Genomic DNA, 22941 nt, shown 5'->3' with positions numbered 1-22941 from the left:
CCACTGTCTTCCCTGCTAGGCTCCCCTTCCAATCAACTCTGGCCAACTCCTCCCTCATGTTTTTGTAGTTACCTTTACTCAATTGTAATACCGTTACATCTGATTGCAGTTTCTCCCTCTCAAACTGTCGGGTGAATTCTATCATATTGTGATCACTGCCACCTAAGGTTCCTTCACCTTATCTTCCTTAAATCAAGACTGCCTTATTACACATCACCAAATCCAGAATTGCCTGTTCCATAGTGGACTGGACCACAAGCAAAAACACCTTGTAGGCATTCCATGAGTTCCTTTTCTTGGGATCCGCTACCAACCTGATTTTCCCAGTCCACCTGCATATTGAAGTCCCCCACGATTATTGCACTACTGCCTTTCTTATATGACTTTTCTACCTCCTGATTTATTTTCTGCAGGCCCCACATCCTGACTACAGCTGGGGGGCCTGCACATAACTTCCATCAGAGTCTTTTTTTCCGTTGCAATTCCTCAACTCTACCCACACAGATTCTATGCCTTTTGACTCTATATCGCTTCTTGCTATCGATTTTAATTTATTTTCTCACGAACAATACAGCCGTACCCATCTGCCTGTCCTTTCGATAGGACACACATCTGTGGATATTTAGATCCCAACCCCGACCCTCTTGCAGCCACATCTGCGTTGCTCACAACATCATACCTACCAATTTTAATGTGTGGTGCAAGCTCATTTACCTTGTTTCGTATACTGCACACATTTAGGTACAACACCCTCAGTCCTGCATTGTCCTTCTCCCCGTCTCATAGTTGTCCCCTTTTCTGCTGTGCCTGAACAGATTCCTCCTGCTCTCCATAATCTCTGTTCTAGTACTTGTTCTAGAAACTTGACTAACCTCCCTTGAGCCATCCCCCCCCCCTTAACTAGTTTAAAAGTTTAAAACCCTCACCATTAACCTGCATTGCCCCCCCCCCCCCCCCCCCCCCAACTCCTTTAGCAGAAAGATCAATAGGCTTGGATTGAAAACAATTAGAGGGATTTGAGAGGAGCTGAGGAGAAACGTTTTCACCCAGAGAGTACTGGGGATTTGGCATTCACTGTCTGAAAGGGTGGGAGAGGCACAAACCTTCATCACATTTCAAAAATACTTGGTTATGCAAGGGCTTCTGAGAAAGAGTTGGAAAGTGGAATTGTCATAGAATTTAGTGCAGAAAGGAGGCCATTCGGCCCATCAAGTCTTCACCGGCCCTTGGAAAGAGCACCCAACCTAAGCCCATACCCCCACCATTAATTCCACCCCACCTTTTTAGACACTAAGGGGCAATTTATCATGTCCAATCCATCTAACCTGTGCATCTTTGGACTGTGGGAGGAAATCCACGCAGACATGGGAAGAACGTGCAGACTCCACACAGACTGTCACCCAAACCGGGAATCGAACCTGGCACCCTGGGCCAGTGAAGCAACTGTGCTACCATGACCCCCTGAGTTAGGTAGTTCTTTTCTGGATGACACTGATTGAATGGGCTGACTGGCTTCCTTATGTATCATACGTTTGCTGAATTTCCTACAAGTGGGATACTACCCTCCTGGCTTACAGGAGAAGGAAGGCGACAATTGCCAGAGACCGGAGGAAAGGTTAGTTGGCTTGCATTGATGTAGGATTTTGCCATTTGGCTCTGAGTAAACTCAAAGCTCCCTCCGTGCGGAAGGACATGTTACTGTTTCTTGTTTCAGTTCACTTCCGAGTTTAAATTGTTAAATTTAAGAGCTGCTAAGGGGCAATTGTGAAATCAAATCATTGTTGGATTTTCTCGTCACTGAATTGATGTTAGTAAAGTGCTTTATTGTAAAATATAGCACTAAGAGCCCCCTGTAAATCACGTTTTTGCTCGGCAGTGGCTGAATAAATTCAATTCCATTTTGATTACATTCTGTCTGTTTTTTCTTTTCTCTGTGGAAACCTAATCGCGTTGCCTCTGCTGGTCATTTGGTGCTGTTTCAGACCTCCTGAGCAATCACAGTGCAACTGAACATTCACTCAAAACCGCTTCATCACCAGACCTTGTCAAAGTCTTGCACAGCTTCCAGTGTGCGTTCTCCATCACCTCTGAGGGCTCGGGTTTGAGAATGGTGCTTTACACTGCCCTCTGGAGGGAAATTTGGGAACTTCTTTGGGGCAGCTTTCTAAACATTAACTTCGAGCAGAGAAATAAGCAGGGGGATCTTTGTTTTTAACCTTTTGAGACATTTAAGTAGGGTCCTGTCTGCTTTTTTTTCTATTGCATGTTCAGCTTTAATGAGGAGATGATATCTGTGCTGTAATTGACTATGTCCCTCTGTATAAATAGAGCCACTGAACCCAAGGTCACTCCCACATGTAGTGATGTGTCCCCATCAGTTTAACATCTAAAGCAAACTGTATATGAGCTCTTGCCTCCTGCTCTATGTGACGAGCAAAGCTTTGTTATTTATATTAAAACAGAATGTGAAGCCCTTCATAAACAAGCAATTATGCTGAACATTGTCGACCATTTGGTATGTAAGGAGGCTATTTGGCCCATTTATGTTGGTGTTATCTCCTTTAAACAAGCTTCTGGGCTTCCCTGCACCATTCATGTACCTTTTAATACGATCCATTTTGCCTACCTAATTCTCTCCATTGCTATGACTAAAGCTTCAATAACAAGTTGTGTGGTAAAGCAACCCATATCCTAATGAACATTTTCCATCTCTCCTCTACACTTCTGGTCCTAATCTTGAATCTGTATCACGTTGTTACCAATTCGCTGTTGTGTGGAAATATTTTGGCCATTTACCATCTTATACCTTTATAGTTCTGTTATTGTTTGTTCCAGTGATTTATAGCCATACTTTTGTTTTACAAACAAAAACAGAAAATGTGAGAGTCATTCTTTTTTTAAGTATCCATTAATAGCTAAACATTCTGGTTCCTGCTTTCACATCCTTGTGAACCTACGCTGCCACTTGTCAAGCATTCCAATTTGCTTTTTGCAATCTGCTGCACAAGCAGCCCTACCAGAAATATCTTGCGGGTGCTGCACCGCGATATTTCAGCGGACTGTAACTGGAGGGAGTGACTCTTTAGAATTCAGTTTCTAATTTCCTGCTGAATTTGTGTATTTCAGGCTACTATCGCACAGAGAGGGACAAAGGGACCTTATATGAACTCTTCTACAAAAAGGAATTCCTGGATGAATCTCAACATGTCACGCTGTTCCGCCCCTTTGGACCGCTCATGAAAGTCAAAAGTGAAACTGTTGACGTCTCTCACCTGATCATCAATATAATTGTGCCCCTGTCCGGCCGCACAGAAGCATTCGCACAGTTCATGCAGAATTTCAGGTAGGAACGCTATGAACGGATACAACCAATGGGAGCTGATAGTTGCCTCTTGGTGCTCCTCAATCTCAATCGAGGTATTTGAACACTGTACAGTTGTATAGAGACATCCAAGAGTGAAGCACACTGTATGGAGGCAAGTCCGGTTCTATGGCACTTTCCGTAATTTCCATGTTGAAAAGTTTTGCAATTTTTTTTCTTCCAAATTTTATGACTAAAGTATACTTTTGTGGGGGGGAGAGAAATGAGCATTGCAGGCATTCCTTCTGTTTGCTATTTCGAGGGAGGTGTGAACTCTCTTCTATTAAATGGGTTAAATCGGTCACTAAATTAGCAAAGATATTTTGTACAAACAGTCATATTCTGCAGAACATCAAGGTCGCATGACTGTATAATTGATGCATCTCCATTACGTGTAACTAAACCTCTTGTCTAAAGTGACTGGTTAATCAGCATCTCAATACCCAAGCTTTCATTAAAACACCCATGTATCCAATTGTTAATTTCATGCAGGGATGTGTGCATTCACCAGGATGGGCACGTTTATCTCACGGTCGTCTACTTTGGTCAGGAAGGATTAGATGAAGTGAGGAGGATCCTGGAGATGACTGCCAGGTGAGCCAATAGAAAGAAACACTTGCATTTCTATAGTATCATTCTTGACCACTAGACATCTCGGTGTTTCACAGCTATTGATGTCAAAGTGCAGTTGCTGTTGTAAGCAGGAAACGCAGCAGTCCATTTGCGCTCGACAAACTCCCCACAAGCAGCAAGGTGATAATAACCAGGTAAACTGTTTTTTGTAATGTTAATAGAGGGATAAATATTGACCAGATACCCCTCCTGCCCTACGTTGAAAATAGTGCTATAGATCTTCTACATTCAACCGAGCATTCAGAAGGGGCCTCCACAGATAACACCTCTTGACAGTGCGGACTCAGTCCTTCACTAGTGTCAACCATTATTTTTATGCTCAAGCCCCATAGTGAGACTTGAACCCAGAACCTTGTGACTTAGAGGCAAGAGTGCTGCCAACTGAGCCACTATCCGGAAACTCTCTGCAAGGGCTCCGTGGCGTAGTGTATTGGCTCCAGATTTATGCACCTGATGTTTCACATGGGGCAGGCTGTCCTCTGGTCTTTCTTTCTTTAACTTGAGAAATTGGTTACCATTTCCTTAACATGCAGTGACCCAAGGAAATCTTGATTAATACCTCTTACCCCTTGAACAAAGCAGGGTTACATTATTAACAACATGCTGAGTAATTGAGAGCGGTGGGATAGCAATGCACTGTGCTACATATGGAGGTTGAGTTACATTTACATTTCATTAATTTTAAACTTCTCATCCTTGTTTTCAAAGTCCTGGATGGTCTTGCCCCTCCCCAACTCTAATCTCCTCCAGCCCCACAGCCATCCGACATATTTGTGCTTCTCCAGTTCCAGCCTCTTGTAGGTCCCTGAACTTAATTGCTCTGCCATGTTTGGCAGTACTTTCAGCTACCGAGGCCCCATACGCTGGAAACCTTTCACCAACACTCTCTACTTTTCACATCCTTTTATAAGCCATTCTTTTAATGCTATCTTATTGACTAAGCTTTTTGACATCTGTCCTAATATTTCCTTATGTGGCTCAGTGTCAAATTTTGTTAACTTTTTTATTCATTTACACGATGTGGGCCGTCACAGCATTCATTGCCCACTCCTAGTTGCTCTTCAGAAGGTAGTGGTGAACTGCCTTCTTGAGCCGCTGCTGTCCTTCAGGTGTAGGTACACCCACTGTGCCGTTAGGGAGGGAGTTCCTGCATGTTGACCTAGCAACAGTGAAGGAACGGCCGATATATTTCCAAGTCCGGGGTTGGGGAGGGGGGGGGGGGGGGGGGGGGGGGGGTGTGAGTGAATTGGAGGGGAACCACCAGGTGGTGGGGTTCCCAGGTATCTGCTGCTCCTGTCCTTCGAGATGGTAGTGGTCGTGGGTTTAGCAGATGCTGTCCAGGGAACCGTAGTGAGTTAGTGCAGTGGCATCTTGTAGATGGCATGCTTGGCTGCCACTGTTCGTCGGTGCTGGAAGGTTTGAATGTTTGTGGAAGGGGGAGCAATCAAGCGGGGCTGCTTTATCCTGGATGGTGTCGAGCTTCTTGAGTGGTGTTGGAGCTGCACTCATCCAGGCAAATGGAGAATATTTCATTACATTCCAGACTTGTGCCTTGGGTCAGGAGCTGAGTTGCTCGCCGTAAGAGTCCTTTCCTTTGACATGCCCTGCGAGCCTCAGTATTAATATGACTAGTTCAATTCAGTTTCTGATCGATGGTAACCCCCAGGATGTTGTTTATGGGGGATTCAGCAATGGTAATGCCAATGAATGTCAAGGGGCGATGGTTAGATGCTCTCTAGTAAGAGATGCTGTGAAGAGCCTGATGATGCTTTACTGGGTTAAAGGTGCTGTAAAGATTAAATCTGTTAATGCAGCCTTTATTGCTTGAAAGCTGGAAATACTGAAACAACGGAATAAAAGTTTTTTTTCTGTGCAGTGAAACTAATTTTCACAACTACACTCTGGTTCCGTTGGCTGACGAGTTTTCTCGGGGACGTGGTCTGGATATGGGAGCCCGGACCTGGGAGAAGGGCGAGACGTTGATGTTTTTCTGCGACGTGGATATTTATATCTCTCCTGAGTTTCTTAACAGCTGCCGGATAAACACAGAACCTGGTGAGTTGAGTTTTTCAGCGCTATTATTGTATGCAGTGATCTCGTGAACCTTCCCAATTTGCCTTCGCCAAGCACATGTGGAACCATTTAATGCTGAGGAAGGAAACAGTGAATTGTCTGTTTGTTTGTTTTGCTGTAACCTCTGAGTCAGAAGGTGGTGGGTTCGAACCCCATTTTGGAACTTGAGCGCATACATTCTGCCGACATATCCGTGTGGTGCCTGTGGGTTGCTCCGGTTTCTGTCCTTCTGCTGAGGTGTTATCCAACCTCCTATCCCATAAAGCCAGTTGGTGAAGGATAGAACTGGAGCCAATCTTTACACCCAAATTATTTATTATATACACATTACAAACATACACCTCCTATTGTCACAATCACAGTTTCAGCCTTTGTCTATTTACAGAGAGCTCAAATGAATGCCCATCACCTGCACATAATTAAACCAAAGCCCTGTTTGTTGGCATCAGTTGATGTGACAATCTATTCAGCTCTTTGCTATTTAGAATATCTTTCTCCACATAGGATGATCCCTTAATTTCCCCACATGATGACAGTGCAGTTTAAAGGTACAATGCAAAGGTAAGTCTGTTTTCTTTTCCCCATCTAATACTGGGATGCTGAAACCATTAACTTTCTGGTGCAATGTGTGTGACATGAAACTCTTAATCTGGTGCAGATCAATGGACAGAATGACATTCGTATGTGGCGCACTATCCTATGATTCAGCAAATAACTTGTAGCTTGAACGTCTGTACATCTTAAATTAAGTCCGTCTATTGCCCAGTTTTTGAATCTTTGACAATGAGGGGGCGTTACAATGAGGGAGCAAATCTCCAGGGAGATGGCGATGCAATGGTAATATAGTTGGCCTAGTACTCCAGTGGCCCAGGCTAATTCTCGGGTGATATGGGTTCAAATCCTACCTTGGCAGCTGGTGGAATTGGATTTAATTAATAAATCTGGAATATAAAGTTTGTCTCTGTAATGGCGATCCATGACCGCTATCATTGATTGTCACAAAAACCCATCTGGTTCCCTAATGCCCTTTTTTTTAGGGAAGGACATTCTGGTCTGATGTGACTCCAGACCCACAGCAATGTGGTTGACATTGCCCTCTGAAGTGAGGAAGATCAAACCCATAGAAAGCATCCTATGGGTGCATCACAGCTTGGTATGGCAACTGTGACAAAACCGTAAGAAACTACAGAGAGTTGTGAACATAGCCCAGCACATCATGTGAACTCGCCTCCCATCCACTGACTGTCTACACCTCCCGCTGCCTTGGGAAAGCAGGCAGCATAATCAAAGACCCCTCCCTTCCAGGTTATTCTCTCTTTTAACTTCTCCCATAGGGCAGAAGATACAAAAGTCTGAGAAGAGGCACTGGCAGATTCAAATACAGCTTCTTCCCTGTTATTACCAGACTCCTGAATGGCTCTCTTATGGACTGAATTGATCTTTCTGCGCATCTTCTCTACTGTTGTTTGCACTATACTCCGTATCCTTCACCCAATGACAGTGTATTTACATTGTGTATTTACCGTATGGCCCATGTTTTTCATGCATGGAACGATCTGCCTGGATTGTACGCCGAACAATAATTTTCACTGTACATCAGTACATGTGACAATAAATCTAAGTCAACTCAATGGAAATTAGGGATGGGCAACAAATGCCCACATCCCGTGAAAGAATAAATATTTAAACGGGTGAATCTACTGAGCATAATGTGAGTGGGGAAGGTGGCATGCATTACTGTACACTTGGCATGTTTCTTTATATTACTTGGAGCAACTTGAGTTTTATACAATGTTTCCTGGAGTAAGTTAGCTGTCTCCTCTTTTTGTAGTGTTTAATAAGCCTGTTGCCTTTCCACAGGTAAAAAGGTTTTCTACCCTGTTGTGTTCAGCTTGTACAATCCTGCAGTTGTCTATGCCAATGTGGAAGGTACCGCATCCATTGAGCAACAGCTGGTGAGTGACTGATTTTAAATGATGCAATTTATTAATTGTTAATTTTTTTTAAAATCACATTTGTGTCACTGTACTTACAAATTGGCATTCTGCAGCTTCACACTCTGACAAAGTCCCACTCCAGGAACCCAGGAACTCCCAAAGTGCGATGGGTGGGGGAGGGTTGGGTGAGATGGTGCCCCATTGGAGGTGACATCCTTCAAACTAAGCAAAGTCTGGTCAGCTCTTTACAATGGTCCCGGTGGATATTAAAGATCCCACGGCATTTGTTTGAAGACGAGCAACGACTCCTCAGTCAATGTCTGCACAGAAACCGAAGAACTGCTTGCTTATCCCGTTGTTTGGAATCATTCTGTGCGCCAGATGGCTGATGCGTTTACCTACTTAACAGCAGTAGCTGTGCCTGAAAGAAATTTATTGTGTTTGAAGCGCTTTGAGATAGCTCTCTTGGATTGCATTAAGTGTACTACCAATACAAATTGCCTCTCCTCCCTCCCTCCTCCCTCCTCCCTTCCCTTCCTTCTTCCAACATGCCCTACTGGCACTCCTTGATAGAGCCCAGCTCTGATATAATTGTTCCGACATCAAAAGATCTATGAACTTCTAAAAAGACCATTCCTTATTGTAGGTGCGTTGTTTTAATTTTCTAAATTAATGGAGAGGTTTCTGGGTCTATTAACATTATAATTGGGTGGAAATTAACCTTGAAATCCTTTATTCTAATGAGAGTTGGGAAATACATGGGATTGAGGGATGTCCTGTTTATTTGTGGCTGAATGTTTCATTCCTTGCCAGAATCTATCCCTTGATCTGGCAGATTGGGCTCTGATTTACTGCTCAATGATGCTGTGTGGAGTAGTGAAATGTTTTGTTCACATTGACTTGGGAATCTGACTGCACCTTTGTTTACCTCCATCTCCCACCAGGATGGCCTGAGAACTCTCTGCTTCTCATCCACCGCCCCTACTGTCCACCGCCTGGCTGAACCTGTTCTCTCATTGAACAATTTCTCTTGTAACCTATCTCACTGGCACAGTGGTTAGCACTGATGCCTACGGCATTGAGGACCAGGATGCGATCCTGGCCCCGGGTCATGTATGCCTGTGTGGTTTTCACCCCCACAACCCAAAGATGTGCATGGGAAGGTGGTTTGGCCACACTAAATTGCCCCTTAATTGGGGGAAAAAGAAGAATTGGATGTTCTAAATTTATATATAATTTTTAAAAATGGATATTGGCATGAGTGCTGGCTCCTGGTTATACCTGTTTTTTGTGTGTGGGTTTTATGGAACATTTCCACCCCCCCCCCCCCCCCCCCCAGCAGTTGCTTGGTAGGGAGAGACTTCCTCCAACTCTTTCTCCAATACATCGATGACTGCGTGGGTGCTGCCTGATGCTCTTGTCCGGAAATGGCAAAAATGAATCCGTTTTGCTTCCAATTTTCGCCCTTTCGTCACCTTTAAGATTTTGATGGAGATGTTCTTAGAATCCATACAGTGCAGAGGGTGGCCATTCGGCCCATCGAGTCTGCACCCGCCCTCTGAACAAGCACTCTACCTAGGCCCACACCCACCCTATCCCCGTAAGCCCACCTAGGGAAATTTAGCATGGCCAATCCCCCTAACCTGTACATCTTTTTGACTGTGGGAGGAAACCGGAGCACCCGGAAGAAACCCACGCAGACACGGAGAGTACATGCAGACTCCACACAGTCACCAAGGTCGGAATCAAACCCAGGTGCCTGGCGTTGTGAGGCAGCAGTGCTAACCACTCTGCCACCGTGCCTAATTTTTAAAATCTGGAGGGGAGTGGGAGAATTTTTTTAAAACACTGCCCGTTGTTGTGATCCAGAATGTGCTGCCTCAGATACTGGGGGAAGTAAATTTAGTCGTAACTTTTAACCAGGAACTGGATGAATCTTTGAGAGGGAAGCGTTTCCAGTGAAATGGGGACAGAGCAGTGGGGTGGGGTTCATTCATTTAAGGAGTCAGCACAGTGGTGATGGTAGAACAATCTCCTCCTGTGTCTGAATGACTGCTGGACCTCCCAAGTGGCACTGGTGAGATTTTGCAGTATGGGAATTTGAGAGTCTCCAAAGTCCAGCCATGGAAGGAGCAGTCGGGGGAGGCAATCAGGGGAGAAGCAAAGTCAAATGTAAAGGGGGACTCCCTCACCTTCTCCCCAGCGGGAGGGGGCGAAAGGGGGAAGAGAGAGAAGAGGAAGGGACAAATGGAACTAAATTCCAGCAAGGGTCAGAACCTTCAGGTGAGGGGTCAGTGAAGGTTTGGGAACCCTCAAGAGAGAGGTCAGTGAAAGTTTGGGAATGTGCCATAACCTCCCCTTCAAATTGGAAGTAAATCGGCATTCGTTGTTTGGCCTGTGCTTACTGTCACTGCGTTCATGGCTGATGCAAGGCGGAAATATTTTCAAAATAATTCAGGAAAATCACAGTCAGTTTTGTTTTCAACAATGAGAAACACAATTTAAACTTTCAACGCCAGAATACAAGTGTCCACTGTATGAAACACTCCATTGGCAGTTTAAAAATTCACATCATGAGGTTTGGAGTGTCATTGAGCTCCCTGACTGCGCTGAGCCCCCTGCCCGCGCTGAGCCCCCTGCCCGCGCTGAGCCCCCTGCCCGCGCTGAGCCCCCTGCCCGCGCTGAGCCCCCTGCCCGCGCTGAGCCCCCTGCCCGCGCTGAGCCCCCTGCCCGCGCTGAGCCCCCTGCCCGCGCTGAGCCCCCTGCCCGCGCTGAGCCCCCTGCCCGCGCTGAGCCCCCTGCCCGCGCTGAGCCCCCTGCCCGCGCTGAGCCCCCTGCCCGCGCTGAGCCCCCTGCCCGCGCTGAGCCCCCTGCCCGCGCTGAGCCCCCTGCCCGCGCTGAGCCCCCTGCCCGCGCTGAGCCCCCTGCCCGCGCTGAGCCCCCTGCCCGCGCTGAGCCCCCTGCCCGCGCTGAGCCCCCTGCCCGCGCTGAGCCCCCTGCCCGCGCTGAGCCCCCTGCCCGCGCTGAGCCCCCTGCCCGCGCTGAGCCCCCTGCCCGCGCTGAGCCCCCTGCCCGCGCTGAGCCCCCTGCCCGCGCTGAGCCCCCTGCCCGCGCTGAGCCCCCTGCCCGCGCTGAGCCCCCTGCCCGCGCTGAGCCCCCTGCCCGCGCTGAGCCCCCTGCCCGCGCTGAGCCCCCCTGCCCGCCCGTGCCCCCCTGAGGCACCCTGCCCTCCCTGACGCACCCTGCCCGCCCTGGAATGCCTGTTGCTGTGCTCGGTCCGGAGCAGGTTGTTGAGTTTGAAAAGCCACAAGTTTCTGAACTGTCTTGAGGCGTGCTGGTCAGTGGCTGCTGTATGGGGTATTGCTGGTCAGTGCCTGCTGTATGGGGTATTGCTGGTCAGTGGCTGCTGTATGGGGTATTGCTGGTCAGTGCCTGCTGTATGGGGTATTGCTGGTCAGTGGCTGCTGTATGGGGTATTGCTGGTCAGTGCCTGCTGTATGGGGTATATCTGGTCAGTGTCTGCTGTATGGGGTATTGCTGGTCAGTGCCTGCTGTATGGGGTATTGCTGGTCAGTGGCTGCTGTATGGGGTATTGCTGGTCAGTGTCTGCTGTATGGGGTATTGCTGGTCAGTGGCTGCTGTATGGGGTATTGCTGGTCAGTGGCGGCTGTATGGGGCATTGCTGGTCAGTGGCGGCTGTATGGGGCATTGCTGGTCAGTGGCTGCTGTATGGGGTATTGCTGGTCAGTGCCTGCTGTATGGGGTATATCTGGTCAGTGGCTGCTGTATGGGGTATATCTGGTCAGTGGCTGCTGTATGGGGTATTGCTGGTCAGTGGCTGCTGTATGGGGTATTGCTGGTCAGTGCCTGCTGTATGGGGTATATCTGGTCAGTGGCTGCTGTATGGGGTATTGCTGGTCAGTGGCTGCTGTATGGGGTATTGCTGGTCAGTGGCTGCTGTATGGGGTATTGCTGGTCAGTGCCTGCTGTATGGGGTATTGCTGGTCAGTGGCTGCTGTATGGGGTATTGCTGGTCAGTGCCTGCTGTATGGGGTATTGCTGGTCAGTGGCTGCTGTATGGGGTATTGCTGGTCAGTGCCTGCTGTATGGGGTATTGCTGGTCAGTGGCTGCTGTATGGGGTATTGCTGGTCAGTGTCTGCTGTATGGGGTATTGCTGGTCAGTGGCTGCTGTATGGGGTATTGCTGGTCAGTGGCTGCTGTATGGGGTATTGCTGGTCAGTGCCTGCTGTATGGGGTATTGCTGGTCAGTGTCTGCTGTATGGGGTATTGCTGGTCAGTGGCTGCTGTATGGGGTATTGCTGGTCAGTGGCTGCTGTATGCGGTATTGCTGGTCAGTGGCTGCTGTATGGGGTATTTCTGGTCAGTGGCTGCTGTATGGGGTATTGCTGGTCAGTGTCTGCTGTATGGGGTATTGCTGGTCAGTGGCTGCTGTATGGGGTATTGCTGGTCAGTGGCTGCTGTATGGGGTATTGCTGGTCAGTGCCTGCTGTATGGGGTATTGCTGGTCAGTGGCTGCTGTATGGGGTATTGCTGGTCAGTGGCTGCTGTATGGGGTATTGCTGGTCAGTGCCTGCTGTATGGGGTATTGCTGGTCAGTGCCTGCTGTATGGGGTATTGCTGGTCAGTGGCTGCTGTATGGGTATTGCTGGTCAGTGCCTGCTGTATGGGGTATTGCTGGTCAGTGTCTGCTGTATGGGGTATTGCTGGTCAGTGCCTGCTGTATGGGGTATTGCTGGTCAGTGGCTGCTGTATGGGGTATTGCTGGTCAGTGGCTGCTGTATGGGGTATTGCTGGTCAGTGGCTGCTGTATGGGGTATTGCTGGTCAGTGCCTGCTGTATGGGGTATTGCTGGTCAGTGGCTGCTGTATGGGGTATTGCTGGTCAGTGCCTGCTGTATGGGGCATTGTTGGTCAGTGGCTGCTGTATGGGGTATTGCTGGTCAGTGCCTGCTGTATGGGGTATTGCTGGTCAGTGCCTGCTGTATGGGGTATTGCTGGTAGACATTTTGTTGGCAGGATCCAGGATTCTGCTGGAATTGCCCTTCACCTGGTCCATCTCCGGCAATTCCGACTTCTCGGTCTCCGTTTCTGGGAAAGGACTGCCTGCTAATATCCATTATAATCCCACCTACTCCCACAGCTACCTCCACTCTGCCTCCTGACACTCTTCTTCCTGTAAGGACTCCATGCCATTCTCCCAGTTTTTCCATCACAACCATTCTGATGGTGCTACCTTCCATAATAGCGCTTCCGATATGCACGTCTTGCGTTTCTCCAGATGAGAATTCCACCCTGCCCCCCGCCCCCTCACCCCCCCCACCAACCTCCCCGCATTCAGTTTGACAGGGCCCTTAAACCAGAGCCTAAACCATGTCCCTCTCAGTATTATAATGGAGCTCTCTTTGTCTTAATTTTCCATCCCACCATTGTCCACATCCAAAGGATCATGCTCTGTTATTTCTGCCCCCTCCGTCGTGATGCCGCCACCAAACGCATCGACCCCTCCCTGTTAGCGTTGGGAAGGGAATGTTCCCCCCTCGATACCCGAGTGTGCTCCCCTTTCACTTTGGCCCTTTCCCAAGTCACCTTCTCTTGCGATCGCAGGAGGTGCAATCTCCGGAACGGTCATTGTTGAACAGGAGACAATCTGCGTTTTAATTTTCTGATCAGCTCCACTGTCCAAGGCTCCAAACACCTCTTAGAGCAGCACTTTACTTATACTTCTCCCAGTTTAGTATATTGTATTCGCTGCTCCAATGCTGTCTCCTCCACTTGGGGATGTCCAAATGCAGACTGGGTGAATGGTGTCCTATACTCTCCCATTAACTGTAACTCTGGATCAATGCTTTGTTTCTTTACTACAACCATTGCCGCACTCTTTGCCTTTTGTTCCATGACTTCTTTGTCATTTAATCTCTCCCGCTCTCACTGACCAATTGTTGCCCTTCCGTTTTGCTCCATCTAACCCGCCCCTTTTGTCAACAGCATAAAACCACCACGTTTCTACCTTCCTTGTTTGGAAGAAGAGTCGCATTGGACTCTAAATGTTCACTGTTTATCTTTCCACAGATGCTGCCAGACCTGCTGAATATTTCCAGCATTATCTGTTTTTTTAATAAAAATTTTACTTTTGTTCTGCAAGATTGGTTTATTTCTTTCCAATCTTCCCACAGGTGCATAAGAAAGATTCGGGGTTCTGGCGAGATTTCGGATTTGGGATGACTTGTCAATATCGCTCCGATTTCCTCACTATCGGTGAGTTGGCCAGAAAATTAAACCGCAGATTTCTCCTGCTCAACAGTTACTCTTGCACAAGTTATTCACCTGTCCTCCTTTCTGTCAGTGACCAGCAGTTAGGGGTGTCCCATCTGGTAACTAGACAGCACGCCTAACGCCTGCTAGTCAACTGTTTGAGGCAAAAATCTACAGATAACACGCTCCACTGGTGACTGTCTGGCACCATGTCAAGTTGAGCGCAGTTGAGTTGCGGAGATTGACCAGAGCGCCCTTGTTGTCTTGTAACAGGAATCTGCTGGAGCTCAATGAGTAGCAACTCGTCTCCGAATCAGATGATTGTGGGTTCCATTGTCAGCGAGAGACCGGAGCACATAATTGAGGCTGATGCTCCTCAGTATGGCACTGAGGGAGTGCTGCACTGAGGGAGTGCTGCACTGAGGGAGTGCTGCACTGAGGGAGTGCTGCACTGAGGGAGTGCTGCACTGAGGGAGTGCTGCACTGAGGGAGTGCTGCACTGAGGGAGTGCTGCACTGAGGGAGTGCTGCACTGAGGGAGTGCTGCACTGAGGGAGTGCTGCACTGAGGGAGTGCTGCACTGAGGGAGGTCTGCACTGAGGGAGTGTTGCACTGAGGGAGTGCTGCACTGAGGGAGTGCTGCACTGAGGGAGTGCTGCACTGAGGGAGTGCTGCACTGAGGGAGTGCTGCACTGAGGGAGTGCTGCACTGAGGGAGTGCTGCACTGAGGGAGTGCTGCACTGAGGGAGATGTGCTGCACTGAGGGAGTGCTGCACTGAGGGAGTGCTGCACTGAGGGAGTGCTGCACTGAGGGAGATGTGCTGCCAGCTAATGAGGATGCTAAAGGCCCACTGACCACGATTGAAAGAAGCAGAGTTCCCCCTGATGTCCTGGCCAACATTTATCCTTCAAAACAACGTCACTTTAAGAAAAAAGACTGGGGTGGAACAGTGGCGCAGTGCTTAGCACTGCTGCCTCACGGCGCCAAGGAGCCGGGTTCAATCCCAGCCCTGGTTCACTGTCCGTGTGGAGTTTGCACATTCTCCCCGTGTCTGCGTGGGTTTCAGCCCCACAACCCAAAAAGATGTGCAGGGTAGGTGGATTGGCCACGCTAAATTGCCACTTAATTGAGAAAAAAGGAATTGGATACTCTAAAATTATTTTTAAAAACTTAATGAAAAAAGATTATCTGGTCATTATCAGTGGTTAGCACCACTGCCTTACAGCGCCAGGGACCTGGGTTCAATTCCGGCTTTGGTTAACTGCTCCGGTTTCCTCCACCTGTCCAAAGATGTGCAGGTTGGGTGGATTGGCCACAGTCCATGCGGGGGAGTGGGCCTCGGAAGGCTGCTCTTTCGGAGAGTCGGTGCAGACTCGATGGGCCAAATGGCCTCCTTCTGCACTGTAGGGATTCTATGTCGGCCATGAAGCTACGTTGACGGTCCAGTGCGGCTCCACCAGCCTCCACTAGCCCTTCCCTGCCCTGGCATCGTCAATTGCAGGACTTTGTTTGTTTCGCTGCTTTTCAAGGTAACGTTGTGTGGGATACGTCTTGAGCGCAAATATTTTTTCTTCCTCTGCAGGCGGCTTTGACCTGGATGTGAGAGGCTGGGGAGGGGAGGACGTTCACCTGTACAGGAAGTACCTCCACAGTGACCTGATTGTGGTGAGGACGCCGGTCTCCAGCCTGTTCCACCTGTGGCACGAGAAACATTGTGCGGACGAGCTGACTCCGGAACAGTACCGGATGTGCATTCAGTCAAAAGCCATGAATGAGGCTTCCCAAGCTCACCTTGGGATGCTGGTGTTCCGAGAGGAGATTGAGGCCCACCTCCGCAAGCAAGCCTACAGAACTGACAGCGACATTCCTGACTGAGTCAGAGAACTTTGCCACTCGACCTGTTAAGGCTTTTAATTTCCAGATTTTGGTCAGGATCTTTTGTGTGTTTTATAATGGGACCACCGATGTCTAGATATTACATTGTGCTGTCGCGGTGCTGGATTAATGGCACTAAATGCGCTGATGGGTTTATACATCTAGAAGGAGCTCAGCATTGTGTGTGCCATTCGCTCTTGCAGTGCGAGTGTATTGGAGATCCCCGATACCCAGGAGGAGGTGGGAGGGTGGGTGAGAAGGAATTGCCACTTCCAAGTTACCCCGTCCACGTAGAGGGCTGTCACGCCCCTCCCCACCCCCCCACCGCTTGCTCTGGTCTGTTGCTTCGCAGTACGCTCATACTCGTTCGAGAGCGATGGGCTTTATGTGGCTCAGGAAATTGCAGGGTTTCAGTGCGAATTAAGGGAATAAGGGCTAGCTGTGGAACAGTACGTATTAATATCCTGTGACTCGGACCACAAATACACCATTTCCGCACTCTTTTTAACTGTTTCTGGCCATCTGGAGGAGGAGGTGTAGAACCATGCAGGGTGAAGGCCTGCCAGAACTCGGGTGCACCTCCTTTGTCTATGTGCCGTCAACCTGGCTCATCTAATAATACTGTTGATTCTTGACCTGAGGGCTCTGCATTCAAACCCGAGCGAAGAGCATGGTGCACACTGAAACTGAGGGGGTGCTGCATTGTCAGGGGTGCTGATCTTTGAACGAGATGTTCAGCCCCGTGGTACGATTCAAAGATGACCAGAGGCGATCTTCCAGTGTCCTGCCCAATGTCACCGCCTCTTTCTGTCTGTCTCATTCGTCCTCTCTTCCCCTCGCCGTTTCAGCCTACAACTCCAACAAATGAATTAACGCACCTCATCAATTCTGGCGCAGAATCATGGTCCTGTTTGTCAGACGAGGAGAGGCTGCTACAATGTTAATCAGTGATTGTTAAGATCGAGGAAGAAAAAGACCCATGATTTTTTAACTTGAATAATTGAACTAAAATGTGTGCGAGAGCTAAAAAGGTTTGAAAACATTTTCAAAGTACCTTATTGGTTATAAAGTGCTTTGAGTTGTTTCTGAGACATGATAAGAGAACTATGGTATTGGATTGTTAGCTACGTTTTCAAGTCCTATTCATTTCATTTGGGATGTGTAAGGGTAGCGGTTGGAGGTGAGGAGCAAGAGTGAGTGCAACAGTGAATCATTCCAACAGTGGCACTCTCCAAATCTGGCATCACTTTATATCATTTATTTTTGATTGATCTTCCATAACCAACTATCAGGAACACTGCCAACGTAAAGGTACTGTAAATACTTACCTGTGAGATGCCCCTTCAAAATGGGAATCCACCCAAAGAAATGCTGTAAACACCCCTGGCGCTCATTGGCGACCAGGGTTCACATCTCTGCCTCTATCAATCAAAATTTACGCCTTTACACTGGCTGGTACACTCTCCATCCCATTCCCTCATTTCAACCAGTTCATTTCTGTCCCCCATTACTCCTATGCTGCAGATTTTTAATTGCTTTCCCCTCCGTCTCTCCCACTGCACTGCCTGTGGCTTTAAACCTCTTTCTCCGCACCCTAATCATCTCTCTGGTTTTCAATCTATCCAAAGAATTGCTTCCAATTTGTGAATTCAGCTAAAGCTGGGATTCCAATTCTGGCATGGGCTTTCCATTGAAAGAACACTGGGGGCAGCATTCCAACAGCCAGTAAGACTGGTAGCTAGGATTTACCATTATGGGAGGCGATCTCTTTGAAATGTGTGTATTTTGTAAGGGGTTGGTTAGCATAGAAGGTGGGAAGATGAAGCCACCGCCCCAGAGGGCAGTGATATTGTTCCAAGTTATGATGGTGCATGACTTGGGGGTGAATCTTGCAGGTGCTGTTCCCATGTGTTGCTGCGCTTGTCCTTTTGGGTGGTGGGGGTCACAGGTTTGGAAGGTGCTGACGAGTTGTTGCAGTGCATCCTGTAGACGGTATGCACTGCTGCAACATTGGTGTCGGTGGTGGAGGGAGTAAGAGGGTGGATGGGGTGCCAATCGAGCGGGACTGCTTTGTCCTGGATGGTGTCCCAACGTCGAGTGTTGTTGGAGCTGCACTCATCCAGATGAGTGGAGATCATTGTATCACATTCCTGACTTGTGCCTTGTGTGATGGGAATGTTATTTGACATTTTTCAGTCCAAGCCTGGATATTGTCCAGGTCTTGCTGCATTTGGACATGGATTGCTTCAGTACCTGAAGAGTCTCGAATGGTACTGACCATTGTACAAACATCAGCAGACATCCCCACTTCTGACCTTATAAAAGAGGGGCAGTCATTGAGGACACTACCCTGAGAAACTCCTACAGTGATATCCTGGGGCTGAGATGATTGACTTTCAACAACCACAACCATCATCTTTTGTGCCAGGTATGTCCCAAAAGACGTGCTGTTAGGTGAATTGGACATTCTGAATTCTCCCTCTGTGTACCCGAACAGGCGCCAGAGTGTGGCGACTAGGGGCTTTCCACTTTAACTTCATTGCAGTGTTAAAGTAAGCCTACTTGCGAGACTAATGAAGATTATTATTATTATGAATCCAACTAGAGGCGAGTTTTCCCCTGATTCTCATTGAATCCTGTTTTGCTGGGGATCTGTGATGCCGCACTCTGCCAATCACTCTCTTCTCGAGATAGAATCCCTACAGTGCAGAAGGAGGCAATTTGGCACGAAAGAGCACACTATCCAGGCCCACACCCCCACCCTATTACCGTAACCCCGCACATTGATCAGGGCCAACCCACCTAATCACATCTTCGGACACTGGGGCAGTTTAGCAGTTCAGCTCATCCATGTAATGAGATCAGGAGCTGAGTGATCCTGGTCGAACTGAAATTGAGCATCAGTGAATAGGTTGTTAGCACTGTCGATGACACACAGAATTTACAGTGCAGAAGGAGGCCATTCGGCCCATCGAGTCTACACTGGCTCTTGGAAAGAGCACCCGACCCAAGCCCATACCTCCACCCTATCCCCATAATCCATTAACCCCACCTAACACTAAGGGCAATTTGGACCCTAAGGGCAATTTAGCATGGCCAATCCACCTAACCTGCACATCTTTGGACTGTGGGAGGAAACCGGAGCACCCGGAGGAAACCCACGCACACACATGGGGAGAATGTGCAGACTCCGCACAGACAGTGACCCAAGCCAGGAATCGAATGGTGTGGTGAAGCATTTGTGCTAACCACTATGCTATCGTGCTGCCGAGACCATCCATCATTGAGGAGGCAGAAGGGGTAGTAATTGACTGAATTGGATTTGTCTCGCTTTTTGTGGACGGGACATTGCTTGGGAACATGGAATAGAGGTAGACGGTCTATTTGAATGGCAGGGCATGATCGAAGGGCAGAATGGTTTCGCCTCCTCCTAATTTTGATGTTCTTAAATCTTTTACCGCTTCTCTTTGACATATCACTCAGGGGTTTGAATGAAGCTGCAGTTTGGTTCACTGAACTGTCTAAACCTTCCCCAATGTAGATTAAAATAAAGTTCACTTGTCCAACTCTCAATTAGGAGGGTTACCAGCTACTAATGAATGAATGAACCATTTCTTGCCAAAACTCAAGTCAAGACGACAAGCTATGCACTGGCAACTGGATATTGACTATAAAGACCATAGTTATCACTGCTTGAATTGATGCATGGAAACATGAAGGTATTTATGGATCGGGTCACCTAGCAATTTGAACAACAAATAATTAAGACAAGGTTGCGTCGGAGAGGTTGTAAGGGGAGTTCACTGTATCAGTGGACTTCAGTACAGTATTGCTGAATCACTGATGACTAAATATTGAGATACCACCATGTGATTCAAACAGTTGCGTATGTACCCAACTAGTAGTTTGAAAATAGTTATGAGTGATTAACTTGCAATTTACATAACGGATTTAAATCAAATAAGTTGTAGAAATGGTTCCATGCATCACTAATTCTACGTTAATTGGATCATTGACAAATTAAAATTGGATCATCGTCTGAGACTACACCAGATTGGTGAGAAGTATTTAAGGAATAAAATGTCTGGGACAGGTGGCATTGGGCAGCCAGACTGTTAAATAGACTATCTCCAGGCAGTTTAACATATTTCCAGGGCTCATATAAATTTGTCCTTATGAGCTGTGTGGCCGAATCGAGCACCCCCTTTTGAGAGGGGCGATTTGGGTTCTGAAAAATCAGGTTGATGGGCCTCTGCTGGGCAGAAGCGTCTGCTGCACTCTGATCCTCTGAACCAGCAACACACCTTATGCCTCAGTACCGATATCCGAGCTGACTGGCTTAAATCTCGCCTTCTGTGATGTCAAGACAACTCGCACCATTAAGTGACAAACTTACCTCTGCCTGTACCCGGTTAATTTGACCACGCAATCTACCCTCTTACTCTGTGCCCTTGATAATCTTCATACTTAAGTACCTGCCTCCCTCTGCTAGGTGATGGGTGCTACAGAAATAGTGCACTACTACAGAACTAGTAACAGCTGACAAAGGGCTTCTTGGCCAAGTCCTGAAGCTTATTTTATATACCTTTCGTTCAAGGAGAATCAGATTTCTATTCCATTGACTGCCCTGGGGTGACACATGCAGCAACAGGTTGTTTTCCTCACATTGTCCATCACTTATTAACAGGTAACGGTTTTGGAAGATGTCAAAGTTAATGAGGTATGGATCCCTAGATGACAAGTGCTACGTTTTACTCCCCTAACATTTCAATTTTCCTTTAACAAAGTATTTTTGCACAGGGTTTGCCTCCCACTGATGCACATTTCTCGAGCTCAGTCCTCGACGCAAGTCTCCTATTACTGATCATGAAAATTTGTTTCATTGTTTTTTTTAAATAAATTCAGAGTACCTAGTTATTTTTTTCCAATTGAGGGCAATTTGGCATGGCCAATCCGCCTACCCTGCACACCTTTGGGTTGTGGGGGTGAGACCCACACAGACACGGGAAGAATGTGCAAACTCCACACGGGCAGTGACCCGGGACCGAGATCGAACCCGGGTCTTCGGCGTCGTGAGGCAGCAGTGCTAACCGCTGCGCACAAATTAGTTTAATTGTTGCGTGCTTTTAATTATCTTTCATTTCCTAGCATCTTTTAATCTCAACTTTGGCTGGTCACCTTTCCTGAAACTCACTTAAAGAAGGCAGTTCACTTTCCCAATAACGTTTAATGATGAGGCTGAAGGGGGGAGGGGGGGGGGGGGGGGGGGGGAAGCATGGAGCTGTGGCTAATAGTGATGGACAAGTCCGATGCAGATGGCCTACTGCCTTTACTGAGGAGGGAGGATGTGACCCAGACATAAGGTGACGCCCATTTCGGGGGCTAAGTTGCAAGTCCTGTCTGAGTATATACAGCAATTATTCTCCTGTGAATTTTGAAGTAATGTCATAGCCCAATTATACTTCTCCCACCTCCGTCCCCAAGTAACTGTGGCTATGACCTTTTTTGACTAGAGTTGGTACATCCACGTGATTTTAGTTGCTCATTTTTATTTATATTTAAATAGCTAAACATTCAAATGTTTACGGCACGACATTGTTTACGGCACGCCATTCACATAAGCAAAACATGAAGGATTCAGTTAAATGGAGGTTCACCTGTGTTTTGAGAGCCAGTTTGATATTGTCACGAGCTGTGTCCTACTTTTTTTTTAAAAACAAATTTAGAGTACCCAATTATTTATTTCCAGTTAAGGGGCAGTTATAGTGTGGCCGATCCACCTAATCTGCACATCTTTGGGTTGTGGGGATGAAACCCACGCAGACACTGGGAGAATGTGCAAACTCCACACGGACAGGGACTCGGGGCCGGGATCGCACCCGGTCCTCGGTGTCATGAGGCAACAGTGCTAACTACCGTACTACCGTGCCGCCCCTGTGTCCTTTTGATGGCATTTTTTTGTCTGTATTAAAAATGCAGAAGTGGAGGTGATTAGACAGCCCCTAATTTGACAACCCTGTTTCACCCCAATCCATCTTAGTTGCACTTGGGTGTAAAGTGCTAATGAAACTCCTTCAGCCAAATGGGTTATAGTTATACATTAGTGTGGCTGAATCATTAATGGACCAAATTCCTTTTGACTTTGAAAGGAAGACTTCAGAGATTCTGGAAAAGTTTTGGGAGAATTAATCTTTGCCTCCTTTTGGAGGCTCGATTTTTTTTTTAAAAATGTTTTTTCTTGATTTGGGGAAGAGGGTAGCAACGTTAATTTGCCAGGAGCAACCCAATGTAATCCCCCTCCAGTTGTGTAAAATATTTACCATTAGACATTGGGTTCAATACCTTTCACATGTTCCAATAGTGGGATGCTATTGCGAAGGCTTGGGTAAAGGGAAGGAGAGCTTGTTGACGTGAAGGGAGAGGAAATTCCCTACTGGCTTGCCATGCTGTTAGAGAGAGAATCGTGTAGATGGAAACATCCTCTTCTGCCGCATACCTTGAGGCAGATATCAAAGCTTCATGTATCAACGCACTATGTCTTCAGATGAATTATGCTCCTAGGAATGGCTTCAAACTTCTGAGTGACTCTTCCAGTCTTGCTCACGTTAAACTGAGCAAGCTGATGTTTACTGTTGAGACTGAGTGAGATTGCTATCTCAATAAAAGCTGAAGCACCGTGTGGCTTGTGTTGCCTTTTACTTGATCTTGCAAAACACCAAACTCCGTTGCAGAATTTCTCACGGGTAACTGGGTAGAGTGTGAAGACTGACTGCAAGATCCCATACGTGG

General features: G+C 47.6%; 1 protein-coding gene across 3 annotated transcripts in view; it reads left to right on the top strand.

Moving 5' to 3' along the window:
* csgalnact2 (chondroitin sulfate N-acetylgalactosaminyltransferase 2) overlaps positions 1-17116 on the top strand; it is a 57375-nt gene extending 40259 nt beyond the window's left edge. For all 3 annotated transcript variants that reach the window (XM_038783000.1, XM_038783002.1, XM_038783001.1), the window contains exons 4-9: positions 3127-3343; positions 3854-3955; positions 5871-6049; positions 7928-8022; positions 14199-14280; positions 15860-17116. In XM_038783000.1, coding sequence (XP_038638928.1) covers positions 3127-3343; positions 3854-3955; positions 5871-6049; positions 7928-8022; positions 14199-14280; positions 15860-16152 — 968 coding nt within the window. In that variant the 3' untranslated portion in view covers positions 16153-17116. The remainder of the gene's footprint in view (positions 1-3126; positions 3344-3853; positions 3956-5870; positions 6050-7927; positions 8023-14198; positions 14281-15859) is intronic.
* The last annotated feature ends 5825 nt before the right edge of the window (positions 17117-22941 follow it).

Source organism: Scyliorhinus canicula, chromosome 22 (assembly GCF_902713615.1).
Source record: "Scyliorhinus canicula chromosome 22, sScyCan1.1, whole genome shotgun sequence".
NCBI lineage: Eukaryota > Metazoa > Chordata > Chondrichthyes > Carcharhiniformes > Scyliorhinidae > Scyliorhinus > Scyliorhinus canicula.
This window is presented reverse-complemented; position numbering and strand designations above follow the sequence as displayed.